At 37.4% G+C, this 23,631-nt stretch overlaps 1 protein-coding gene across 6 annotated transcripts in view; it reads left to right on the top strand.

Annotated features, from left to right (window-relative positions):
- The window catches only part of LOC111872920 (polypyrimidine tract-binding protein 1), a 670,096-nt gene that overhangs the window by 635,696 nt on the left and 10,769 nt on the right, over window positions 1–23,631 (top strand). For all 6 annotated transcript variants that reach the window (XM_023867205.2, XM_023867206.2, XM_033754885.1 and 3 more), the window contains 5 exons: window positions 706–804; window positions 5,673–5,809; window positions 11,164–11,197; window positions 17,690–17,782; window positions 22,075–22,291. In XM_023867205.2, the coding sequence (XP_023722973.1) occupies window positions 706–804; window positions 5,673–5,809; window positions 11,164–11,197; window positions 17,690–17,782; window positions 22,075–22,291 (580 nt within the window). The remainder of the gene's footprint in view (window positions 1–705; window positions 805–5,672; window positions 5,810–11,163; window positions 11,198–17,689; window positions 17,783–22,074; window positions 22,292–23,631) is intronic.

The following is a 23,631-nucleotide window of genomic DNA, read 5'->3' as shown; positions in this document are numbered from 1 at the left end:
AGTTGCTCTGTCCCTGTCTCTGAACTTTAAATTCAAATTAGTATTGAACTGGTGGAGTACCATATTTCAGAAATCCACTGTTGGGACTATTGAGAAATGACTTGTTTCCCTAGTGGTTGTTAAAATTTTACAAAAATGTTTAAATTTATTTTATATTTGTTATCTTTACGTCTGCTTCAGTATATTATATTTTTAGTAAATTTACATACCAGTATTTTGTAAATTATAATTGTTCCTCACAGTTATCTTGAAAATAAAATATTTATGTTCTACATGTCATGTGACCTTGCAAGAAAATAATGTGCCAGGACACCATTTTTATGTGGATTGTGTGAGGAATGTAATGCTGGTATTTGGTATTTGTTATAAGTAAAGGATGTCAGTATTTGCAAATCGGCATACTGGGAAAGCTTATGGTATCACAGCAGTGTTTATTAATGGGTAGTTTGTATTTAGTTTGATATTTATCTTATGAGTTATGTGTTGGGTTTTTATGTTGTATACATTTGTCTTTTATTAGTTGGTGGTAAAATTTAAATAACCCATTGGATAATCTCCTATGTTTGTGTTTTGGTGAAACACATTATAATGTGTCTCAGACTTCATGTTATATTAGTTGGTAATGCCAATACCAGATTCCATATTTGTCATCCAGTTTGGAGATGTGTATGATTAGTTTGTTGACGTATTGTATGGGGCATGCAGGTGCCCCTGGAGTTCTGGCGTCACCGTTTGCTGCGATGCATGGCCTTGGCTCACCACTTACCTCACCGTACGGAAATTCGGCAGTGGGCGGAATGGGAGGTATGCATTTTAATACCCTCTTCTGTTCTGTTCTCTTCTCTCCTCTTCTCTTCAAGCTCTGCTGTCCTATTCTCTGATACTCCTTCGATGCATGGACGACGATTTTTCAGATTTTATATAGTTTACCTTCATTTTTAGTCATTTATTACAGTTTTCTCACATGACTTAGTGATGCAGTGAGGACATGTCAAAATTTTAATATTTGAACGTCATGGAAAGAGAAACACATGGAATTTGAAGAAATTTGAGTGGCTTCTGTCATGTTGAAAAGTGCAAGTCTTTCTTCTGCTGATGTCTTCTGTTATCCGTCTCTGTTGACTTATATGGGTTGCATTTTTGTGTCTGATGCATATTATTTTGTTGTGTGCCTCGTCTGAAAGCTGTCTTTACTGGTGTTGGTGGCTTCTTTCTTTGCTCAGAAACAACAACCAGTATCTCTGTAATTGACATATTTGACATGGCCCTTGATAAACAAGACAAAGGACATTGTTTTAATGTTCAGCCTCTCATTGTGTTCTTTATAACATTTGTTTTATTAGTAATTGTTCAGGTGCTATTGCATGTTATTCTACTGAAAGCAAGCTTATGCTTGCCAACATTATATTCTCTAATGATATGTTATTGAGAGGTCGTTCCTTATTGTTGAAAGGAAAACATTAATTCAGCTCACTTCTAAGAACATTAAACACTTCACTGATTTTATTTTTGCCAGTTTGGTGAAGTGTTTTACTTTATGATGTTGATAATTGTCATGTGTTTATGTGTGCGTGCGTGCATAACACATTCATATCCTGTTGAAAAATCCTCAGTCTGAACCTGTGCACCCTACCATTTTATCAGAAATTAAATATTTTCAGTCATATGTTCATTATGTTTCAGCATCTTATTGTGCACATATGTACATGCTTATTACCTAAGCTGTTCTCTTTTGGTGTTGAACTCTAAGAGCCATGCACTGACATAAACTGCAAGAATTATGTGTCGAACCTGTACTATATGCAACATTTATGACTAAGTGTTTTCCAGAATGAAACTAATCAGAAGTGGTCAGCCTCAGATTGGAATGTGCTAAACATAATGCCATATATCAGAAGCCTCTAATGTATGTGCAGTGAACTGCCTAAGATCATAATTTGTAGTAAACACTTAAGACTACAGATGTAATATGCCCTGTGTTGTTTATTGGTTCCAGTGGTTGATAACACCTGGTTTACAGTCTTCTTGTCAGAAGTGATCCCAATAAAACAAGTATAACTGACATAAAATGGAATGCCACTTGGTGGCAAATATTTTATGGGGCTGGAGGGGTTTTGAATTGGTGTGCCATCACAAAAAAAGTGTAACTGTCCATTTTGTTTTCGTGTTTTTTCTTTTGTGAGCAGATATTAATCTGATGAGATAGTTGCTCGACATCACTGCTGAACAGGCAACTCACAAGTTCCATTCTGTTTCATATGTGGACTTTTCACTATGTATCATATGAGGATGTTTTCCACTCATATTTATTATTTCAGTGGTAGTTATCCAAAACAGCAAGGAATAACTGACACCCTCTGCTTTTCCATGTAATTTCCAGACAATCAGAGTCATTTGTTCTGGCAATACACACCATATGCAGTTCCTACTGAGACAAAGTAAGGGCACATTGTTTTCGCCCGTCTGGCCTGGTGGATGGGCAAGACATTCTTAATAGTCTGTGGGGATGATGCTGTTGATAGCAATTTGGGACATGAGAATTCTCTGTCTTCATGTCCTGAACCATGCAACAACAACAATAATGGAATGTGATTTTGATGATGAAGTGCACTGGTGAATGCAGACACTAAGCACTGATATGTTCTCTGCTGAAACAGAAGGTTGTGTATTGATGGGACAAAGATCTCTGTTGCTGTGGTGACTATTGTGTGGGGTTGGTGTTGAGGCATGTTTCCTGTTCTGTTGGACATATGTATTGAAGTGATATGTGCAAGTATAGCACACCCTCAGATATTCCATATTGAATACTCCTCATACTGATACATAACCTTTATCAAATTTGTGAAGTAGTGATGTTGACCCCGTTCTTTGCAGTAATTACTTACCCTAGAGGAAAGTATAGTTGGAAGTGTTTAAAAACAGGGTAATTAGAAAAATATTTGGACTTAACAGGGATTAAGTAAATTGGCTGTTTAGAAAATTATATAAGAACGAACTTCATAATTTATGGAGACTGCATAGTATTTTTTCGGTTAGTGTAGTTAGAGAGATCAGTGAGACACATATATATCTCTGGAGGAGACAAACACGCATTATAAGTTCTAATGTAGAAACCCCCTTTTAAGACCAAAAAGACTGGGAGGACAGCATTAATTTGTATCTTAGGAGAGTGTGTTATGAGGATTGGGTTGATTGGAATGCTATCAGAATCATACATATTAACGGGTTTTGATATTAGTGATGTTGAACCTCTGGTTCTCTTACCAGAGAATTAGTTAGATTCTGAAAAGCATGATGAAAGATGAGATCTTCTAACTGTTTATAGTGAAGCATACATTAAATGCTAAAAAGATTACAGATTTCACAGTTAAGTTTGCTCTGAGATTGCACTTGTGTGTATAATGAAATTGTCTATAGTAGACGCAAGATCCATATCCCTTAATCGAACCATTGTCAGGGGTGAGAGTTTTTTTTTTTTTAATATTCGCTTAGTGGGGGGTGGAGTCCAACTGGGTCCACTCGGCACGGCGGCCAGTGATCGGCCTATTGTAGCCTGCCCTGGTTGATTATGATGGTGGAGAATTTGGTGGAATGAGGATTGGCAAAGGAAACCGAATTATTTGAAGAAAATCTGCACTGGCGCCCCTTTGTCCACCACAAATCCCACTTGACCAGAACCCCAGATGGAACCCAGACCGCCGCGGTGGGAAGCCAGCGACTAACTGCTTGAGCTATGGCACAGCCTGCAGTATGGAGTGAGGGGTTGCTGACACGTGAAGACAACTTGCTCCTAACTGCCATGCTGCCGTGGTTATAAGATACTTGAAAAGTTGAATAGAGAAAAGGTGCCACGAATGAATCCGTCATTTTAGGGGGGTGGGGGAGCAGTTAACATGTGATTCAAAAGGTAACATGAAGGCATATTTTGTTTGCTGATTGATGGTGCCTTGATGTATGGCGATATGTTGAGATAACGTTAGAATTTAATTTGTGAAGACTCTGTGCAAACTTTTCAATGCCAGACTGTAGGGCCTTTTTTAGCAGTTGGTCAAGAAGTACACTTTTTTTGTAGAACTTGAATGGTACCTGTCATGGGCACAAACATGCTTTGTCATGCACTGTCCTGAGCTGACTGGATTGAATGTTTAGGTGCAATTTGAAGAATTTTTTTAGCATTGCCTATCAGTTTAATCTGATGTTTGAGTTTCACTGCCAAAAAGAGCTCTGCACTAGGTATGGGAGCAAATCATATCAAAGTTTGATAGATCTTCAGAGTTTTTTGTGCCTATTTTCATTTTGGTTTGTTCATTTTAAGGGCCTGTTACTTGTGGACCTAAATGAAGTACTGTGTCTATATTTTGAGACTTTTAAGAGGTTTTCCTTTAATGTGAATAATGACACTTATTATGTAAGAATAACCTTTTTTTAAATTTCATTCACCTCATTTCACTGTAAGGCCACATTTGCTTAAGGTGTAAATATATTTTGGGAGGTATATCACTATGTATTTTTTAATTTGATTTGGTTATGTCAACAGAGTATGAAATACTCTTATTGTGGACAGTTTCACATATGCAGGTGCCACGTGTAAACAAAATGAGCCTTTTAATTCAACCTCAAGGGTTCATTTTACCAGTTATGTTATCTGTGCCTTTGTCTCCATATGATAACTTCTTGATGGTTCCCAACCAGAAACATTTATTTCTCTGTCACAACAGTGTACTTCCGACCAGTACATGTGTTTTGTGCCTTATCTTTAGCTACAGATAGTTTTTTTTTTTCAGTGTTTGTAATTGTAATAAACATGTGTTTTGGTACTAATATACAATAGCTTTCCATGTTTCTCATTCACAACTCAAAATTATATATACATGTTGCACTCTGTTTATGTTGTTAGGTGTAAAGTGTAACTTCCATTTCTGCACTTTGCTGTCTCGTGGAACTTCTCCATTCATCTTCTGCCACCTGAAACATACTGTATTTATCATTTCACAAAGTTCTTGATTTTTGAAATTCCACAATCAAATTTTTGCTTTAATGGATTAAAAAAAAAAAGGTGGTTATATTTATATGTATACTGAATTTTCGCTGCACAGTTGCTAAGATGTATTGCGAGCCATTTTGACCATCCATCCTGCATCTGTTCCACAGATCATCCTGTCCAACACTGCTTAATTTTCCTCAGTTCCCCCAGGCGAAAGGCAGGATGATACTGTGTTTATGATAGAATGTCTTCGTTCCAAATCCTTACTCATTCATCATTTGTAGTTATTGTACTGTCCAGTCTTATATAGTCCTGATACTGGAAATGTCAGTAAATAACCAATAAAAATAAAATAACTGCTTAATGTATATATGAAGTGAACGACTTAAGTTACTGGTTGTATTGTAGTTAACAGTGTTGCTTCACTTGCAGTGTGGAATGATTCTGGGTGTCGAAATTGTTGGAACATGTATCAGTGATTATGCCTGTCCATAATGGTGGAGGTGGTCATGGGACACTTATACATCTTGTTCTGTGTCAGTGCAGCTGTTTGCTCAAGAACAGTTAATTATATATAATTGCCAGTAGAACATGAGGTTTTAAATTTCTTTGTTATGCTTGACCTGAATAGTACTGGAATTAGTGTGTTAGCAGAAGGTAATTGTGAGTGCTTGATACTGTATTGCAGCAGCAGGTATGCCACTTGCAGGCTTCCAGATGCCAGGTGCAGCAGCAACCACAGCCCTGAGTGCAGCAGGGATTCGCTTGGCAGGAACCATGGGTTCTGCAGGCTGTGTTCTCTTAGTCAGCAACCTAAATGAGGAGGTATGTAAGCACATGTGATTGTGTTCAGCCTGTATGCAACCCCTAGTAATATATCATGACCTAATGCCTCCAAGGTAGTGACTGCATAAAAATATCATGTTATTTCCATTTAAGCCAGCTGTAGATAGTCCATAACCTCATGCATATTTTATATGACTTCTATAGAAATAAAGGTATTGCTTTGCTTTCTTATTTCATAAAGGAAACTGTGGTTTCTATAAGCTTTGTTAACTCTATTTGTCATCATCATCTTACAAAGAATATTTATTAGTTTTGGTAGTCCTGGTTTTCTTCACTGCTTCACCGCAGATGTTTAATTTAGAATGTGCATTGAAATAAGGTAAGATCAAGAGGGTCATTGATAATAACAGGACAGCAGGCAGCCTTGCAGGATGTATCATATTATGTAATCACTATCTGTCTGATATAGTGGTTTTCTAAGAAATTACAATGGACAGGTCAGGGTGAGAATTACTGGAAATAGTTTATATCACTGTTATCTACACAGCATGTGTGTATAGGACTATTACAGATGAAGGATACAATTTTAAATTTGATATTATACATGCTAATAATCCTGCAAGAGTTGCATTATCATCAATGGGAATGTAACTCGGTTCTTTATTTCTTGTCTCTTTTTTTATTTCTTTGCCTTTTCTGTTTTATTCAGCAGGAGCTTGGTTGGTGATTCTGACATCTTTGAAGCTATGTGAACTGTTCCATAATTTTTCAGGGTTCCTTTTTCAGTTGATGCAGAGGCTTCAGACATGCCATATTTTAGGTCATAAAGCTTGGTTGGTAAGAGTGGATATACTCATGATCATTCACATATAACCATAGGAAACAGTCAGTGCCACATGTTGGGGCTGCCATGTCACTCAGTCTTTCACTTCAAACAGTGATTTCAGATTGACATAATACATTGTAATTATTCAAAACCTTGTAAACAAGATCTACTTTTATAAGTGAAAGAGGTTCTTTGTGTCTTATGTTATGTTTTTCTGAAGTGAGAAATTGTCATTATTTAAAAGTAATTTGAAATATTCAAACCTTACACTGTTTGTCCGAAAAGTAATGTCAGTGAGTCGATTAGAAAACATTTATTGATTAGATCGGTACAACACATTAAAAAGCTTCAAAATAGGCTCCTTCTGTGTCGATACATCGCTTCCAGTGAGATTTCCAGGCATCGAAGGCGTCATAGTAGGCCTCCTCCGGAATGTCCTTTAGAGCCTTGGTGCAAGCCTCTTTGACTTCGTCAACTGTCCCAAAATGATGTCCTTTCATGGGAGTTTTCAAGCACGGAAACAAAAAGAAGTCTGCGGGAGGCATGTCAGGACTGTAGGGTGGCTGGGGAACCGTTGGCACCTTTGAATCGGTCAGGAATCAGGTCACGAGGAAGGCGGTGTGGGCTGGCGCATTGTCATGGTGAAGTTTCCAGTCGTCTGCGATGTCGGGCCGGATGTGATAAACCCTTCGTTTGAGTCTATTTAGCACTTCCACATAGAATTTGGTGTTGATGGTTGTACCATGTGGTTTAAACTCATGGTGGACGAGCCCCCTGACGTCAAAGAACACAATGAGCATGACCTTAACCTTTGACTTGCTCATTCTGGCCTTCTTGGGGCGAGGGGATGCCGAGGTGTGCCACTCGGCACTTTGCCTTTTTGTTTCTGGGTCGTACTCAGACACCCAAGTCTTGTCACCAGTGATGACATTGTCTAAAAAGTGAGGGTCACTTTCACACAAGGCTAAAAGTTCTTGGCACGTTTCAACTCTGCGCGATTTTTGGTCATCCGTTAACACTTTTGGCACCAGCTTTGCGCACACTTTTTGCATCTGCAAATTGTTTGTCACAATCTTGTGAACGGTACTTTTTAGAATATTTAATGTCTGTGCCATTAAACAAACGCTCAAACCACGGTCTGAGTTCAAAAGTTCTCTCACACGCATCACATTTTTGTTGGTGGTGCTTGTTGATGGCCGTCCAGCACGGGCTTCATCGTCGACCTCTTCACGGCCTTCTAAAAAGGCCGTGTGCCACCGATAGACCTGACATTCCGACAAACAGTCATCACCAAAGGCCGTCTTTATCATGGGAAAAGTTTCCACTGCAGACTTGCCAAGTTTCACACAAATCTTCATGGCAGTCCTTTGTTCCAAGGAGCTCTGCATTGCGGCTTGCATGAGAGACAAAAACGAGTTTAACGGAAAAGCCTTTTGTCACTCTCAGGAAGTTCGAAGACGACTAAGAGACCGCGCGTTCATAAGCTGACTTCCCCCTCCACCGATCCTAACCGGTCTGAGCGCACTGCCACGTATAGTCACTTCACAATAAAATCAACGACATTACTTTTCGGACAAATAGAAATGGGAATGAATTCTTTGATTATTGCTGTCATAAATATTTTATTTTATTGTAGCCATGAATATGCAATGGGCTGTTGTGGCACAGAAGACATTGCAGATCTTTCTGACCATACCACTATAACTGTTAATATCAGCACATCCGTATTAGAGCCGTTTATGTTAGCTGTTCAGTTAGATACACTATCCTTGAAAGTTGTACCATTTAAATTGCTTAGGGAATATTTTTCTGTATTCAGGGTATCATTTCTTGTGGTTACATTAGAAACGTCATTTTAAATATAAAGTACAATGAGTGCATGAAACAGTGTCTCAGGAAAATTATTTTGAAGTAATGTTAGGAATGGAAAACTGTGTTATGTTAGATGTATATAAATTATAAAGTTGTTAAAATTGTTGTTTTTCTCTGATAACTGATATTTTTGTTGTGGTTTAGTAAATTCCTTGTTTGTATGCTTCTGCGTGTTCCTTGAAGCATTTACTGGGAAGATGCTTCAGAAATGTTGCCTATCTCAGCTGCAGCAATTTGAAATTTAGCATGTTTAAACTATTCCCTCTCACTTTATAGTTATTTAAATCTTAAAAGTCTCTTTACTGGGATAGATTCACTTTACCCCTGCATCCCTGTCCCTTTGTATTCTACTGCTGCAAGAATACACCACTTGTATATTAATACCTTCAAACATTAAAATAAACATTTGGCTTCACATCTAAATATTTAGGTTCTGTCCCTTTTAAATAATTCTAATCATATTTCAAGACTGAGAAGTTCCCAAATGTATTGGTCTTGAATGACCTTCACATATGTAAAAGGTCTGATGTTATGGAGTTCAAATAGGTTCCTAGGACCATGAAGCCGTGAGTTTGTATTTCCTTCTTGCCCTTAAACAGATATGCATATGCTTGAACATTATGATATGAAAATCTTTTAGTATTCACGATAAGGCTAGTTGCATATTGCCAAGTTATGTAAGATTTTTTATTTTTAAAGATATGCTGTAAGAACACTGAAATATGAAAGTAATTAAAGTTGCAGTTAAGAATAATCAGAGTGCTAGGCTGAACACAATCTGTAAAAGAAGGGTAACAATCTTTTGTCTTGTCAGTTTGCACCTACAGATTCAGTAGGGCCCCACTGTGTAGTTAGGATATTGATGTTGCTACTAGTTTCATGGTCCCAAAGTTCATGACTAGACTGCACAAATTCCAAGTATGTAATTCAACTCATTCACTAGAAGATTAATTGTATCTTATGTGCCATTTTGTTTGTTTTCAAATATGTTTGATTTATTTCATGAATTGTTGCTTGCCTCATATTATATTCAAAATGAGAGACCATACATATTTCACTAGTCTTAACAAAGACCTTTTTTCAGGACAGCTTTCCCTTGTTGTAGATTTAGTGATTTGTTTAAAATGAATGTTAAATTCAGTAGTATGGAAATCTTGTACTATGGTAATGGCTGCTACTATTGTATGGCCTTCCAGTGAGGCTGCTTTTAGTCAGAGCATGAGCAGAACTGTGATACCAAGCTTGTCACTTATGAAGATCATGTCACAGAGATAAATGTGATTGATAACTTGTATATCAGTCTTTCTTATAACCAAATCAGAGTTTTAATACTGCCCTGTAATATTTCCCTCATTGTAGCTACATGAAGCCAAAACTTGTAACATGGTATCCAAAGGGTTGTTACTGGATTGCCAAAGCTTCGAATACACATTTCATAATATTGCAGTGAAGTTCTCTGCACATTTACTTCATCTTGTTTATGTGATCACCCATTTACTTCTTCACTATTGTTTTATGTGTAGTAAATCTTTCTAGCATGTCCCTTTCCTGACCATTTTTCATAACCCTCATTACAGTCTTCAATGAAAAATTGATTGCTGCTAACTCAAGTACTGGAAGTCCTGCAAAATGGAACATACAGCTCAGATATTTCACACTCTAGAACTGTCAGTGTGAGAGCTGGTAGACATCATTGTTTCCCTTCTTCTTACAGGCATCAAGTTACCAAAATAATGAGAAAGAGAAGAGCATGAACAGATCATAGATGTAAGAAATTCAGAAGTCAGATTGGAAATGATGAAAGGTAGACTGAGGTCATGGCATTTGGTATACAAGTTGTGTCCCAAAAAAGTAGCTGATTATTGTATCTCCAAATGAACGGTTTTATACACTGTAACTTGTAAAATCTAAGTCTGCTGTGTTCTGAGAGTGTGTTGTGTAATGTCTTGCCAGGTGTTGTATGATATTAAATTGCTTTCATTGAATTGAATGACAAGATATCTTCGAAAAACATTTCCTTACAGGAATTAAAATGCTGAAGTTCTGGCCTTGCACGCGTTTGGGTAGTTTTCTGCAGCCAGAAGCAGGATTGATGCTTGTGTGTGTGGAAAAATAAGACAAAGTGTATTTATTTAATTCAGTGGAAGATGTGCAATTCTTTGAGGCAGAAGTGCAAACCACTCTCTGACAGGCTGTCTGCTGCTGTCTGCTGTGATTTATCCACCAGTTCTTGGAAAAAAAAAAAAAGTGAATCATGCGTGCAGCTTTCAAATGGCAGCACTTTTCTTCTAAAATGAAGTGTGATAGTTTTCCTGTGAGACCAACTGTAATTTCATGTAATCTCAATTTTAGCTCCATACCTGATGGATGTAAGAATCAGCGAATCCATTGCTTTGACTGTTCTGAATACTCTTGACAGAACAGAATGGAACAGTCTTCCATATTACATTTCATTCAATGCTATGCTGTTTTCCCCTCCTCAAGCATATCATAGTAATTTATAATTTTCTCAGATCTCTTTTTGTTCTCTTTTTTTCCAAATATATCTTCTCCGCCTGAACTGACATGTGTGGTGCGGTGTGTGCCTCCCTCTGCCCTGGACTCAACTACAAAACATACAAAAATTCCCACTGCTCTTCAACTCTATGAACAATCTACGCAAAAATATCTACTTCTGCTCTCTCTCACTCCGTAGATGGTCACGCCTGATGCTCTTTTTACCCTATTTGGTATGTTATGCACAGATCTTTTTTATTATTATTACTATTAATATTACTTTTATATACAAAATATTATTTCATTGATATTTTTATTTTTAGTACATTTGTGGTTAGTTTTCTCCAGTGTTTTTATTATGATGGTTGCTTTTAGTCAAAATTTCAGTGTTTTTTATTGTTGAAATAAAATTTAATATTTTTTGTAGGTGCAATTCGGTTTATAATTGCATGTGTTTTTAAACTTATTGAAATTAATGCTTTTTTATAGAAATTCATTATTTGCTAACTGTTTCTTGTGTTTCCAAATTTTGATTTAGGGTCAAAAATTGAAATGTACATAACATTCACCTACTACAGAGGTGGTGATGTATTAGGCTCAATTTCGTTCTTATTTTTTTTTTTTTTTTGTTTCCTATAATTTCTTAGCTACAACATAAAATTTACTGAAATGTTTCTTAAATCCAAATTTTTGTTCTGTACATAGAGAAACTCTTGTTACATAACTTCCTTTATTACATAATTGCAAATAGACAACTTAGCCAAAACTTCTGTTTTTCATTTTCTGGTAATGCTTTTGCTTTTCATATAAACCCATTAATTAATTAATTTTCAAAATTCATGTTTCCTTATTTACTGGCTTGTCCATATAATATTCTATTTTCTAAGTCCAAACTTTTGCTTGTAGATTTATAACTTGTTGTGGTGTGTTTTCACATTTCCCCTTTATTTTTTCAGTCATATTCTTTAATTTATCAACATTGGTGTTGTATTTAAATATTTCAATGTTTTCAGCTGTATTTGTATTGTTTAATTATTTTTTGTGGTAGCATGTGTTTTGTACTGAACACAACACGCCTGGAAACTTCTGCACAGATTTATTTCACGAGTTTTAATGTTTCTGTGTCTTGAGTGCATTGGTGTGTGTCTCTTTGTGCATTTGTGTTGTTCCAAATACTCTGTTGTATATTTCTTGCAAGAAGAAAGCTGTTGTTGATACAGGTAATGCTTACATAAGAACAGTCTTCCATATAAGGCTATTAATTAAAGAAAAAAAATTGATTAAATGTCTCCATTACATTTTTGATATTGACATAAATATACCAGAGCCATTGACCTGTGTTGTTTTTTGTAATTATATGATATTTAATTTTAAGAGCGATGTAATTACAGAAGTGCAGTTGTATTGGTACACATCAGGTACCCATCCACCCTTCTGCAGTTCAGTGATTCTGCATGTTACGCCAAATTTCACAGAAGACCTTTGAATAGTTCAGTATATAAACAGTTTGTGATGCAAAGAAACCAAAAATAAAGTGTTCATGTTATACATTTAGAACAAGAAAGACATAATAAACCGATAGGTTCTGTGTCTACATTACTTGTTTTAGGCTACTCTGCCATGAACGTTTTCAAGAACCACAGTAACCATCTTTCTTTAACGTCAAGTGTGTCTTGTGTTCATGAAATGACTTTGCCCTTCATTGCATAGAACATCTTATTTTCCTTGTGATATTCAGAATTTTCCTGACATGAAAATGAGAACTCTGATTGTAAGCATATGGCATCCCTACATCGGGGCTCTCTTTATATTATGGCCTGGCTTGCAACTTTTAGACAGTGAGCTGAATTTTTTTTTCATTGGCACTTCAGCCCTCATTTTGGCCTAGGCCTACCTCCATGAAACTCTCCTTTTCACTTCAGTTTTACTAGATCTTAAACATACGGTAGGACTCCTTGAGTGGGTGATCAGCTCGTCACAATGCCTCTACCTGTACACAAACACACAAAAACGCGCACAAACATCCATGCCTTGAGTGGGATTTGAACCCACGATCCCGGCTTCCTAGCGAGCGAAGACAGTGCATGCCTTAGACTGCTCGGCTACTGTGACTGGCATATTTGTGATTTATAAAGTTAATGTAGTCATTATAAGTTTTTGCATTAGTGTTCTGACCTGTGGCACCATGAACACTCTTCTAGTGAAGAGAAGGTAAGACAATGACCAGAGCCCTCCCACATGTACTGTGCAAGCTGAAGAGACTGGTATTGTTTTTGGGCAGTTCTTGTCATTGCCCATGGTACAGTGATTCTTAATTAGTTCTTAAGCGAAAAGCAGATTGGTTCTGCCCACCGCTTGTCCCACCATCTCTTCATGAGTGGACAGGAGTCTTGTATGGCATACCAGTTTTCCTCCAAAACATTGGTATCCACCCACAGGACTTAATGGTGTCACAATCTAGAATACCGTATGCATCTCATTCTTCCTTGTACATGTGTTTGTATCACTGTATGAGAGATAGGAGACATACATGTAATAGTACAAATTATAAGGAATGTAGGTTTCTTCCTGTGTACTTTTCAAATGTAACAGCTCTCTTGCAAAAGTAGCAAAGCATAAACTTTCCTCAAAAGCGACAGTGCACCACACTGACTGTGATCTCCATGCATACATATCCAAGTGCTGCTGAACTCATTTGACAGGTAGGAAGTAACCTGTCCTGGCAGCTTATTAGCACCTAGTCTGCCAAAACCATTTTTGAATTGTGTGTGATTGAATAAATTATAGGTATATTTAATTCTCAATTTATTGCATTTTGTGCATATTTATATTACTGTAACAGACTCAAAGAAAGTGGTGACCTTATGTAATGTGTTAGGAGGAATCTGACACAATTTTGGAACTTTGAGTGAACTCAAATTTTGCTTCAGCCACTTTGTTCCCTACTTGATTTGTCTGCCCAGAATACCCATATAACAATCAAAATACTCGTATTTCGGTATAAATGCTTGAAATCTTATAAAAATATCTTGGTGTTGCTGGTACTGCTGGCATCTTGTCATTTAGAGGAGTCCGAAATGAATAATGAATGAATAAGGGGTGGATGAAATTACTGTTGCAATATTGCCATCTTTGTGTATTGAGGAATCCGGAAGTGTTGCTTGTAGATACAGTTTATACACTGATTTGCAATTCTGAAAAAAGAAAACATTTGATTGTACTGAAGAAATTCGTATGACATAAAATATTTCACTCATTTAGTTCTATTAATTTTAACCCTCCATCTCAGTGATATCCATTGTCTGGCATTGTCCAGTATAGTCTGAGATATTTAATTCTTGTACATTTTTGTGCTTGGGCTTTGTAAATGAATTGTACGCTTATTTGAAGCCTGAATCATGATCATAGTGAACAGCAGTATGGCTTTTGAATCATTAGGCTTTTTGAAATTGATATGCATAAGCAAATCTTATATATTTGAACATTTTTATTCCTCACACTTCCCTCTCAAGCTTCCAAATTTGGGGTTTTGTATGAAGTTCTAGCATAAATTTTTAGATATGAATTGAAACATTTCATTATTTAAGTTCATATTGGACTCTTTTTTTTTTTTTAACATGATAGTGTTCAATCAGAACAATATATGTTGTGTAGACTGTGGCTGTTAGTTCATTTCTCCAGGCTTTAAATCCAAATTGAATATTTCAAAGTTCAGTCTGTATTCATATTCCTAATATGCAGCACCAAATGAATTACAGAAGAATTCACCTAGAAATGGTCTTTGTTAACGTGCCTTTTGGGTATTTCAGGTCTTCTGTCATTACCTTGTGTGTCATATTGCTTGGTTCAGTGTAGGTGCTCAAATGTTCTTACATGGTACTTGCAAATAGCCTTTGTGAATTCAAAAAATAGAAATATAAAATAGAGTGTTAGTTGAACTTTGTGTTGAAGTCTGTACACCTTTTGTAAACATGTTAACAGCAGTTATTTAATGAAGTATGCGTGTTAACTCTGACAAGCTACTGTTCATGCTGTTTCGTTTTGGTTGAAAATATTCTTTTTAATTACTACAGTCAGGCCGTGATTTAATGATCCCTTGTATCAGCTCTGGGTGCATTCTGCCTCAGAACAGCTTTGGTTTACAGTCACATGTCAGCTAGGCGTGTTGCCATTTCTGTTGTATTTGCAAGTACTGTTCTGCTAATCATATTACTATGTACTTGGAACACTGTAAACTTCCATCTGCATTCTTTGATATGTGGAGCTAAAATGAAGCTTTCACAACATTGCTATTGGGAACAGATCCTGTTCTGTATTTGTCCAGGTCTCTTTATAAAATTGTCTCTATTTCTTGTGTGGTACTGGATTATATCATTCTTCATCTCAGACATTTGTATTTAAATCTTTCAGTACTTCAGTGGTCTTGTTCCAATGTCCATAAACATGATACTCTAATTGGCTACATTTTCTGCAGTTTTTCTGTTTATCTTTCAGATTTATCTCTTCGCAGCAGCATTCTTCCTTTTATAGTCAGCAGCTCTGTCATCATGTGTTCTAGCATGAAGATGTTTCAGATAAACTTTTTTCTTTTCATTTATATACTGAAAAATGTTATTGTTCCAAATTCTGAAGCCTCTACTTTTATGACTTCTTAGGGATTTACACTCTGCGTTAATATTCTGTTCATTGGATTTTGTTGTAGCACATGACTCTTTGCTGTACCTGGCATAATGTACACCATTTTAACAGCACTTAATGGTCATTAATTAAATATAAACACATTTTATTTATGCACTTTATTTCATCTGATGCATTCGCCAATATGACTTAGCAAATGGGTTAACTTGTTACATCCCATCCAATCATTACATTGCTTTAGCCTTATGCCTTTTGTTTGATTGGTTTTCAAGACATTTTGTTGTTGCGTGACCATGATCAAAAGTATAGAATTGTCCATATCTAGGCTTATTTGCCTCTCTTGGATATAGTGGTGATACCAAAGGGGTGAATATGTCCGTGTACCAAGAGACAGTCGGGAACATTTGCAGGTGGCAGTTTATCACTGTACCCACTGATGCAAATTCCATTGCTGAGTTGTGTAATCTTGGGTATGTTCTCTGTAGTTTTCTTTGTGTATCCCCTGTAAGCATCCCCCTTAATTGAGCTGTCAAATGGCACCACTTTTGGTTTTCCCACAAACTTGGAACTGGGGAGGAGTGGAGAAATACCCAAGCATTTCATATGTGTGTGTGTGCGTGTGTGTGCGTGCATGTGTGGTAGAGGTATTTAACCCTGCTTTCTTTAAGTACATTGACTTTTTAGTTTCCTTTTTGTATTTTCATAATTTATTGATCTTTTTCCATTGTCTTAGATAAAGTTATCCCTGTAACAGCCCATGGAATCCCATAGGGTTGTGCAAAATTGAGGATCCGACACTTTTTTAGACAATCGGTTCAAAGATGGCGGTGAGGTTGTCAGCCTGATGTGTCAGCTGTCCTTTACCCCAAGGTGCTCATTTCTGTTGGAGGCTGAGTTGGTCCCAGGTCCATAGTGCGGCTGAAAGGATTAGGTCAATTGAAAAAACCCAGTGACCTCATTGGGAATTGAACCCGTGACATTCCAGCTTGTAGTATAGTGCCTGACCAACTATGCTTCTGCCTTCCCCTCTTTTCCCCATCATCTTATTAACTTAATTTTTTTACAATACAAAGATGTGATTAGCACCTAAAGATGGCACTTTTGTGCCGAAACATGTGCGAGAGAGAGGAGTGAGATAGATGAGTGTATGCACTGGAAGACAGTTGAAATAAATCATGGATGTGATTAGAGTTAATATCTACACCACCGAATGCCATAGTATCGACCATTGCTTCTGTCTTTTGATTGGTTGTTATGTAATCAGTTGTCATTTTACATCCTGCCATCCCATTTAAGTTTTTGGATATTCTTACAACTGTAAAAAGTGTTTTAGCCGTAGTATTCTGTAATAATTTAAAGATTTTATCTGATTCTTAATTTTTTACTGCTCAGTTGTGTACCTGTTAAAGAGTGTTAGAGATCTGCTTTTAGGATTTAATCATACAATCATTTTTTTCATTAATGAAAGTATAACTGTGGATTTTATTCTTCCATGCTTTGTTGATAAAGAATGTTATCTCCTCAGAGGCACATTTTTATATCTGCCCTACTATAAAATATAGCAATCTTGTATATTCCTTGAAAAAGAAGTCTTCTGGGATGTGGTGCCATGAAAACCTCAAATCTTACATTCTATATTCCTTGTGAACCTTTAGTTTTTTCTTGAGGGAGGGGGCTCAATACCTTCTGTATGTACCTTCATCATTTTCAGTTCATTTTCTTTATGGATAATACCTATGACATTCCCTGTACTTGATAACCCACATTTTTATGGAACCTGAAAGTTCATTACCATGTTCATCAGATTCCACCATTGATGCAATTCAATCAGTTGTAATATATTATTTTAAATTTGTGTACTTTTTCTCACGTAGGGTCTACTCTTTGATATTTATGGATGAAAACATTGTATGAGAATGAATGTATGAAGAGGTGGTTTTTATTTAATTCTCAAAAACATGTAACCTTCATTAGATCTCTAGACTTTGTTGGCAATGTTTTCAGGACATAACATTTGTATGATAGAGGCCATATCACATAAGAAATGGGTGTCTGTATGTGAGTTGAATGTTGCTGTTTTCCAACAGGTGTATATGGAGATGTGCAGCGTGTAAAGATTCTCTACAACAAGAAAGATAGTGCACTGATCCAGATGTCAGAACCACACCAAGCACACTTGGGTAAGTGTGCACCTTTTCCTGAACAGTAGAGCTTGTTCTTGTATAACTAGTTTAAGATGCTCCTGTTGTGACAGAGAAACCAGCTGATTTCTCCCACCCATCTGCACCATTACTCTTGGATGGTTTGTACATTGCCTGTTGCTCATGCCATTATTCCATGCATTGCAGACAATTTACCTACAAATATTGTGAGAGGACTGATATTTCTATGGCTGTACTAGGTATGTGCAAAACTGACAATAGCAAACTGTGACATGGGCATAGGTTAATTTATAGCGTTGCCACAACACAGAAGGAAGGAGAAACTTTTTTCTGAGGCATGTACAATATGTGCTAAAATATACAGAACTGAAAGTCGCGCATCTCAGACGCACATGTGCGTTTGTCGACAGGGTGTAGCTCCAGCCGCATGTGTTCCCAGTAGTGAAAAGGAAGTTGTGTTGTGCGGTTGTTGTTGGAAATGGGTCTCTCAATGGAGGAAAAAGTTTTCATGTTTGAGTATTATTTCCACTCATATGGAAGTGGTCACCAGACAACTCGCTTCCTTGGTTTTGAGCAGCCAGATGTTATCGTCCAGAAACCGCTACATAGTACACGTGTGACGATATGGTGTGTCGTCTCAGCACACAGTATATTAGGCCCATATTTCATTGAGGATGAGGAAGGCAATGCTCTTACTATCACCCAAGAATGCTACAAGGACATGGTGATCGGATCATTTCTTCAGGATTTGAGAAGGTTCTGCCATGCAAGGGGCCTTCACATGAATAGAGAGTGGTATCAACAGGACGTCTTTTCATTTCAGTACTGTTTTTGGCGCATACTATAATTACCTGTGCAAGACAGTTGCTGAACATAAAATTAACGTACGAACACCATAGTACTGGTTCCACAGAATATCTCCAGCTGTGCAGTAACAGCCTTCTTGTCTTTGTTGTTCCCATGCTGAAAACCTGCCTCAGAACTCAGGCTACTCATTTATAGTACTAATTTTCAAGGAAGGTGGCAACTATAGTGTTCCCCAGAATGTTGGTTACACAAGCAGTATAACTGAGGCTCAAAAACTAATAGGGTATATGGTGCAACTTTGATATTACGAGAGTTTATATAATTCAGATAATCTTCATTCTAATGAATATTACTATCCAAAAATGGTTAATACATAAGAGTAAGTCTGTCACCTAATATGTAAGTACATGTACTACAGTATGGCATGATAGAATCCAGAGGACATCACGTGATATACATTTCTCAGGGGTTGAAACTTGGTCGGGGTAAGGTGCTGTCAGAGTCTGGAATACAAACTTTCTCTTAGTGAAGGGTGGGGCAGAGATGATAACTTACCAGGACATTACCAACTGCTAGCCATAAATAACTTCAGAAGGAAAATTTCAGGTACGTTTGGTGCAAAATGTTAAGGGAAAAGAGTGGCAGCTAATTATTAATTACTCATTATGATGGAGGTGCCTTATCTTTTGTGATAGTTTTTTTTTTGTATTTGTAACATTAAGAAATTGGCAATTCCAACAGTGTTTGTCACTTTAAGGAAGTCCTCCTTAGAGGACTTAACTTGCTGTACCACTTTTTAAGTTCAAGAATTGTTTGTTCTTTCATTCCCTTTTCATATTTTTTTGTCCTTGGCACTACAGCCGCCTACCTCCATGAACTTCTTCGTTAACTTCGGTTTTTCTAGATCTTACACATTCGGTAGGACTCCTTGGGTGGGTGATCAGCTCGTTGCGAGGCCTCTGCCTGTACACAAACACAGAAAATCATCCGCGCGCGTGCACACCCACACACACACACACACAAACAAACAAACTAAACATCCATGCTCTGAGTGGGATTTAAACTCCCAATCCTGGTTTCCAAGCGAGCGAAGACAGTACATGCCTTAGACTGCTCGCTTTGTCATATACTGTTTCTTATTCTATCTCTTATGCCATAAATGGAAAGACTACTGTTATCACCATGGAGGGTGTTCACTACCATATAGAAAAAAAAATCCATGGAAACCTAATCATAAATGAAAGCATTTATTTTATAAAAATGCAGATGGACGATTATTTTATGTGGCATTGAATTTGGCATTTGTTCTTTTAGTTTGTCAGTCATCAGGTTGCTTTCTCAGTATGATAGAACAATGCAGGGCATAGGTAATTTGTAAGGAAAATATATATACATAGGTCGTACTGAAAGTCATGAGCAACTTTTTTTTTAATGCAACCTGGGAACAGCAGACGAAAGAGAGTATGGTCGTAGGTGGAACCAGCTGTTGTGTTGACCTTGAGTGTCTTGTGACGTCGATAGCTTGCATCACGTGACCAGTGTCACTCCTAACAAAATGGCCGACAGCGATATGTCGTTTTGCCAGTGTGCTGTCATCGAGTTTCTTGTGAAAGAGGAAATCCCTGCTGCAGAAATTTGCCAGAGACTTCAGCATGCTTATGGAAGTGTGTGCATGGGAGCGAGCAGTGTTCGAAGATGGGTGAAACATTTGAAAGCTGGGAACACCAGCATCGAAGATGAGCCTCGGAGCGGTCGTCCTCGAACAGCCTCAACTGAATGTAACAAGGAAAGAGTGGATGAGATCATTCAAGATGACAGGCGTGTGACTGTGGACACAGTAGCCCGAAAACTTGGAATAGTGCACAGTGCAGTACAGGAGATGACTGAAAGCTTGGGCTATAGGAAAGTTTGTGCTCGCTGGGTCCCGCGATTATGGACCGAAGACCACAAAGGTCAGCGAAAATCCATCACCTCAGAACTGTTGCAGAGATATCAACATGAAGGTGATGATTTTTGCTCTGTATCGTGACAGGTGACGAAAGCTGGTTTCATCATTTTGAGCCTGAAATGAAACGGAACGGCAGAGTATGGAATGGCACCATTTGCATTCTCCATCAAAAAAGAAGGCAAAGACAGTGCCATCAGCTGTGAAGGTGATGGGCACAGTCATCTGGGATGCAGAGGGGTTTATTCTGGCTGAATTCCTGGTACCTGAGCAAACCATCAGTGCTTCTCGTTATGTCCAGACGCTGCACAAGCTCTGTCGTGCATTGTGCGATAAACGTCTGGGACGAAACATCATCCTGCATGACAACGCTCTCCCCCATGTCGCTGGCCTCACATAGGAAGTAATTGCAAAGATGGGGTGGGAAGTTCTTCCACACCCCTATTATAGCCTCGATCTGGCACCCACTGACTACTATCTTTTTGGATTTGTGAAGGATCAGCTGCGTGGACGTTTTGAGAAAAGGGAGGCAATTCAGAAAGCAGAGCGTCAGTGTCTTCGGATTGCTGGAACGGAATTTTACAGAAGGGGAATTTTCAAACTCCAGAACACTGGGAGAAATGTGTACAAAGAAGTGGTGATTATGTTGGAAAATAAAGAAAGGTCTGTAGATTGAGGTGGTGTATGTGGTTTGTCAATAATAAAACATGTTGCTTTACAAAAAATTGTTGCTCATGACTTTCAGTACGACCCTCATATATCTTATTGAGAACTCAGTAGTTGAAGATACGTTTGAAACATTAGTAAAACCCTTCCTCTTTGTAAGATGACTGGACAGTGATGTGGATGTATTTTTAGCTGGATGAGATATAATTTGAAACACCAGCACTGTAGAACATTGTTACCATTAGAATCGGAGCAGAAAAGAACTAGACTTGAAAACTGAACTGAGGAAGATCTTAAATCAAGAAAGTTTATCTCTGAAATTGAATGTTAAATGAGGGAGAACCTGAAATCAAGGTACACTTGAGGTTTCACTGTATTGTGTAAATTAATAAATCTTTCAGCATAATGACAGCCGATCACCAGAAGTTACGAATAGAACCTACTCCAAGAATGTCAGATATATGACTGGGGACAGTGACCAACATAATATCAGTGCAATGAATAAAACAATTATTACAGATCTCTAGAGAGTCTTGTTCAGTTTTGGTTCAGAATTTGTGCACTGCCAGCAACATGTATCAGTGGGTTTAAAGGGAACAATTCTTTTGTTGGTATGGCAAAAATAAATGTTTAAGACATTTTAATTTATGATGGTCTAACATAAATGGATGTTTTATTGTTGCTGGTTTTTAAACTTAGTGTAGAAAGTTTGTAAGAAACAAGAAGATTTCATAAGCCATACTCTCTTTTATATGGCGATGAATAAAAAATATAAATAAATGTAAATTATAAAATCATATGATTTTTTTCTCTGCTTCCCTTTTGCAAACATAGATTTATGTTTTCACAACTAATAGACATAGCATCTTAGATGTATTGGTGTTTATTTTAGCTATGACACACATGGACAAGCTCAGAGTGTTTGGAAAGCAGATCCGTGTAATGCCATCTAAACATCAGACGGTGCAACTGCCTAAAGAGGGACAGCCTGATGCTGGGCTCACCAAGGATTACTCTAACTCAACCTTACATCGTTTTAAGAAGCCAGGCTCAAAGAACTACCAGAATATCTATCCACCTTCTGCTACTCTCCATCTGTCCAACATTCCGTGAGTTGATTATTCTTAGTCTTTTCTATAACAATTGTTGATTACCTATTATCATACTAGATTCCCATACAGTAACCAGGCAGATAACTGTGCCCTATTTCTCTCATGGAATTGATTTCTATTTGTATCTATGGTAGAATATTGGGAGAAAGAGAGCTTCATTAGTCAACCCATAATGTAGCTGACCTTTCCCTTCCTCCCCTAATTTGATTTTCACCTAACATAGTCTACAATTTTTGTGGTAAAGTTTGTTTAAATTATAAGTGATATTGTATACAGCACTCTACTTTATGTAGAGAATCCTGCTATAATGATCAGAAGAAAGAAGCAGCTTTTGTGTTTTAAATTTCCATTTTATTTGTTTCTCTTTGGTAGCACAGTAAACTGTTTTTCTTTTTTTGTGCCGAGGAATATTTGAAACTTTTAGAGCATTTGTTACTTGATAGATGTGAGACCTGAAAAATCTGTGGAAGGGTTATATGGCTTCATTACAGAAAATATTATCTCAAGGTATTAAACACTAACCTAAAGAAAATAAATCTGAAAGTGACAAAAATTGGAGTAGCAAAGGTTTCTGCTCTTAAGAATATGCTATATCTCTTCACTGTCTACAGATTTGTCACCTTCTTTATTCTCAGTAATATAATTTTCTGAAACAGTACACATTACTGTGTGTAGTTGATTTATGCTTTTCCCCACAGCTGTCTTGCCAAAAGCTGGTCATCTGCTATAGATGTGCTGACATATATGTGAATGTCTTATGTAAATAAAGAGTAAATCAGTGGACCCCCCCCCACACACACACACACACACACACACACGCCCATGGCATTCATTCTGCATTGTCTCCCCTTTATGCAGGTAACTGAACGAATTTTCTACAGTCCCTTCTGTCTTTCATCTTACCTCTTTTATTTCTTCCCAGCTCTTTCTCAAAATGGCTTCGGAACCATCTTGTTGTGGGTCATCCTGTTGGTTTCTTTGCTTTAAATTTTAAATTACTGTCATTCTTGGTATCCTTGTTCCTGCCATTCTCTTTTCAGGGTCAGACACTTGCAGCCAATTCAGTTCTGGCTGTATTAACAACTTCTGAGTTACAACTTCCATGAATGAAATTTCATTTGTAATTCTGTCTCTTCCCATTTTTCCCTTAGTATTCTTAGACTGCAAGACATTTTTTTTTGCTGCATTAGACTTATTACATTCATTCTTGGAGGGCTCCTTATCAGAAAACTGCCTCTAGGATGGATTGGTTTTTGAGTGAAAACATCCTCTCACTGTGAAGGTGCATTTTTTCCAGAACATTAACACTGCTAGAGTTGCCCTGCAGTGACCCCCAA

This window comes from Cryptotermes secundus, unplaced genomic scaffold (assembly GCF_002891405.2).
Source record: "Cryptotermes secundus unplaced genomic scaffold, Csec_1.0 scaffold407, whole genome shotgun sequence".
In the NCBI taxonomy this organism is placed as follows: domain Eukaryota; kingdom Metazoa; phylum Arthropoda; class Insecta; order Blattodea; family Kalotermitidae; genus Cryptotermes; species Cryptotermes secundus.
The sequence above is the reverse complement of the archived record's forward strand: the minus strand, read 5'-3'. Positions and strand labels throughout refer to the sequence as shown.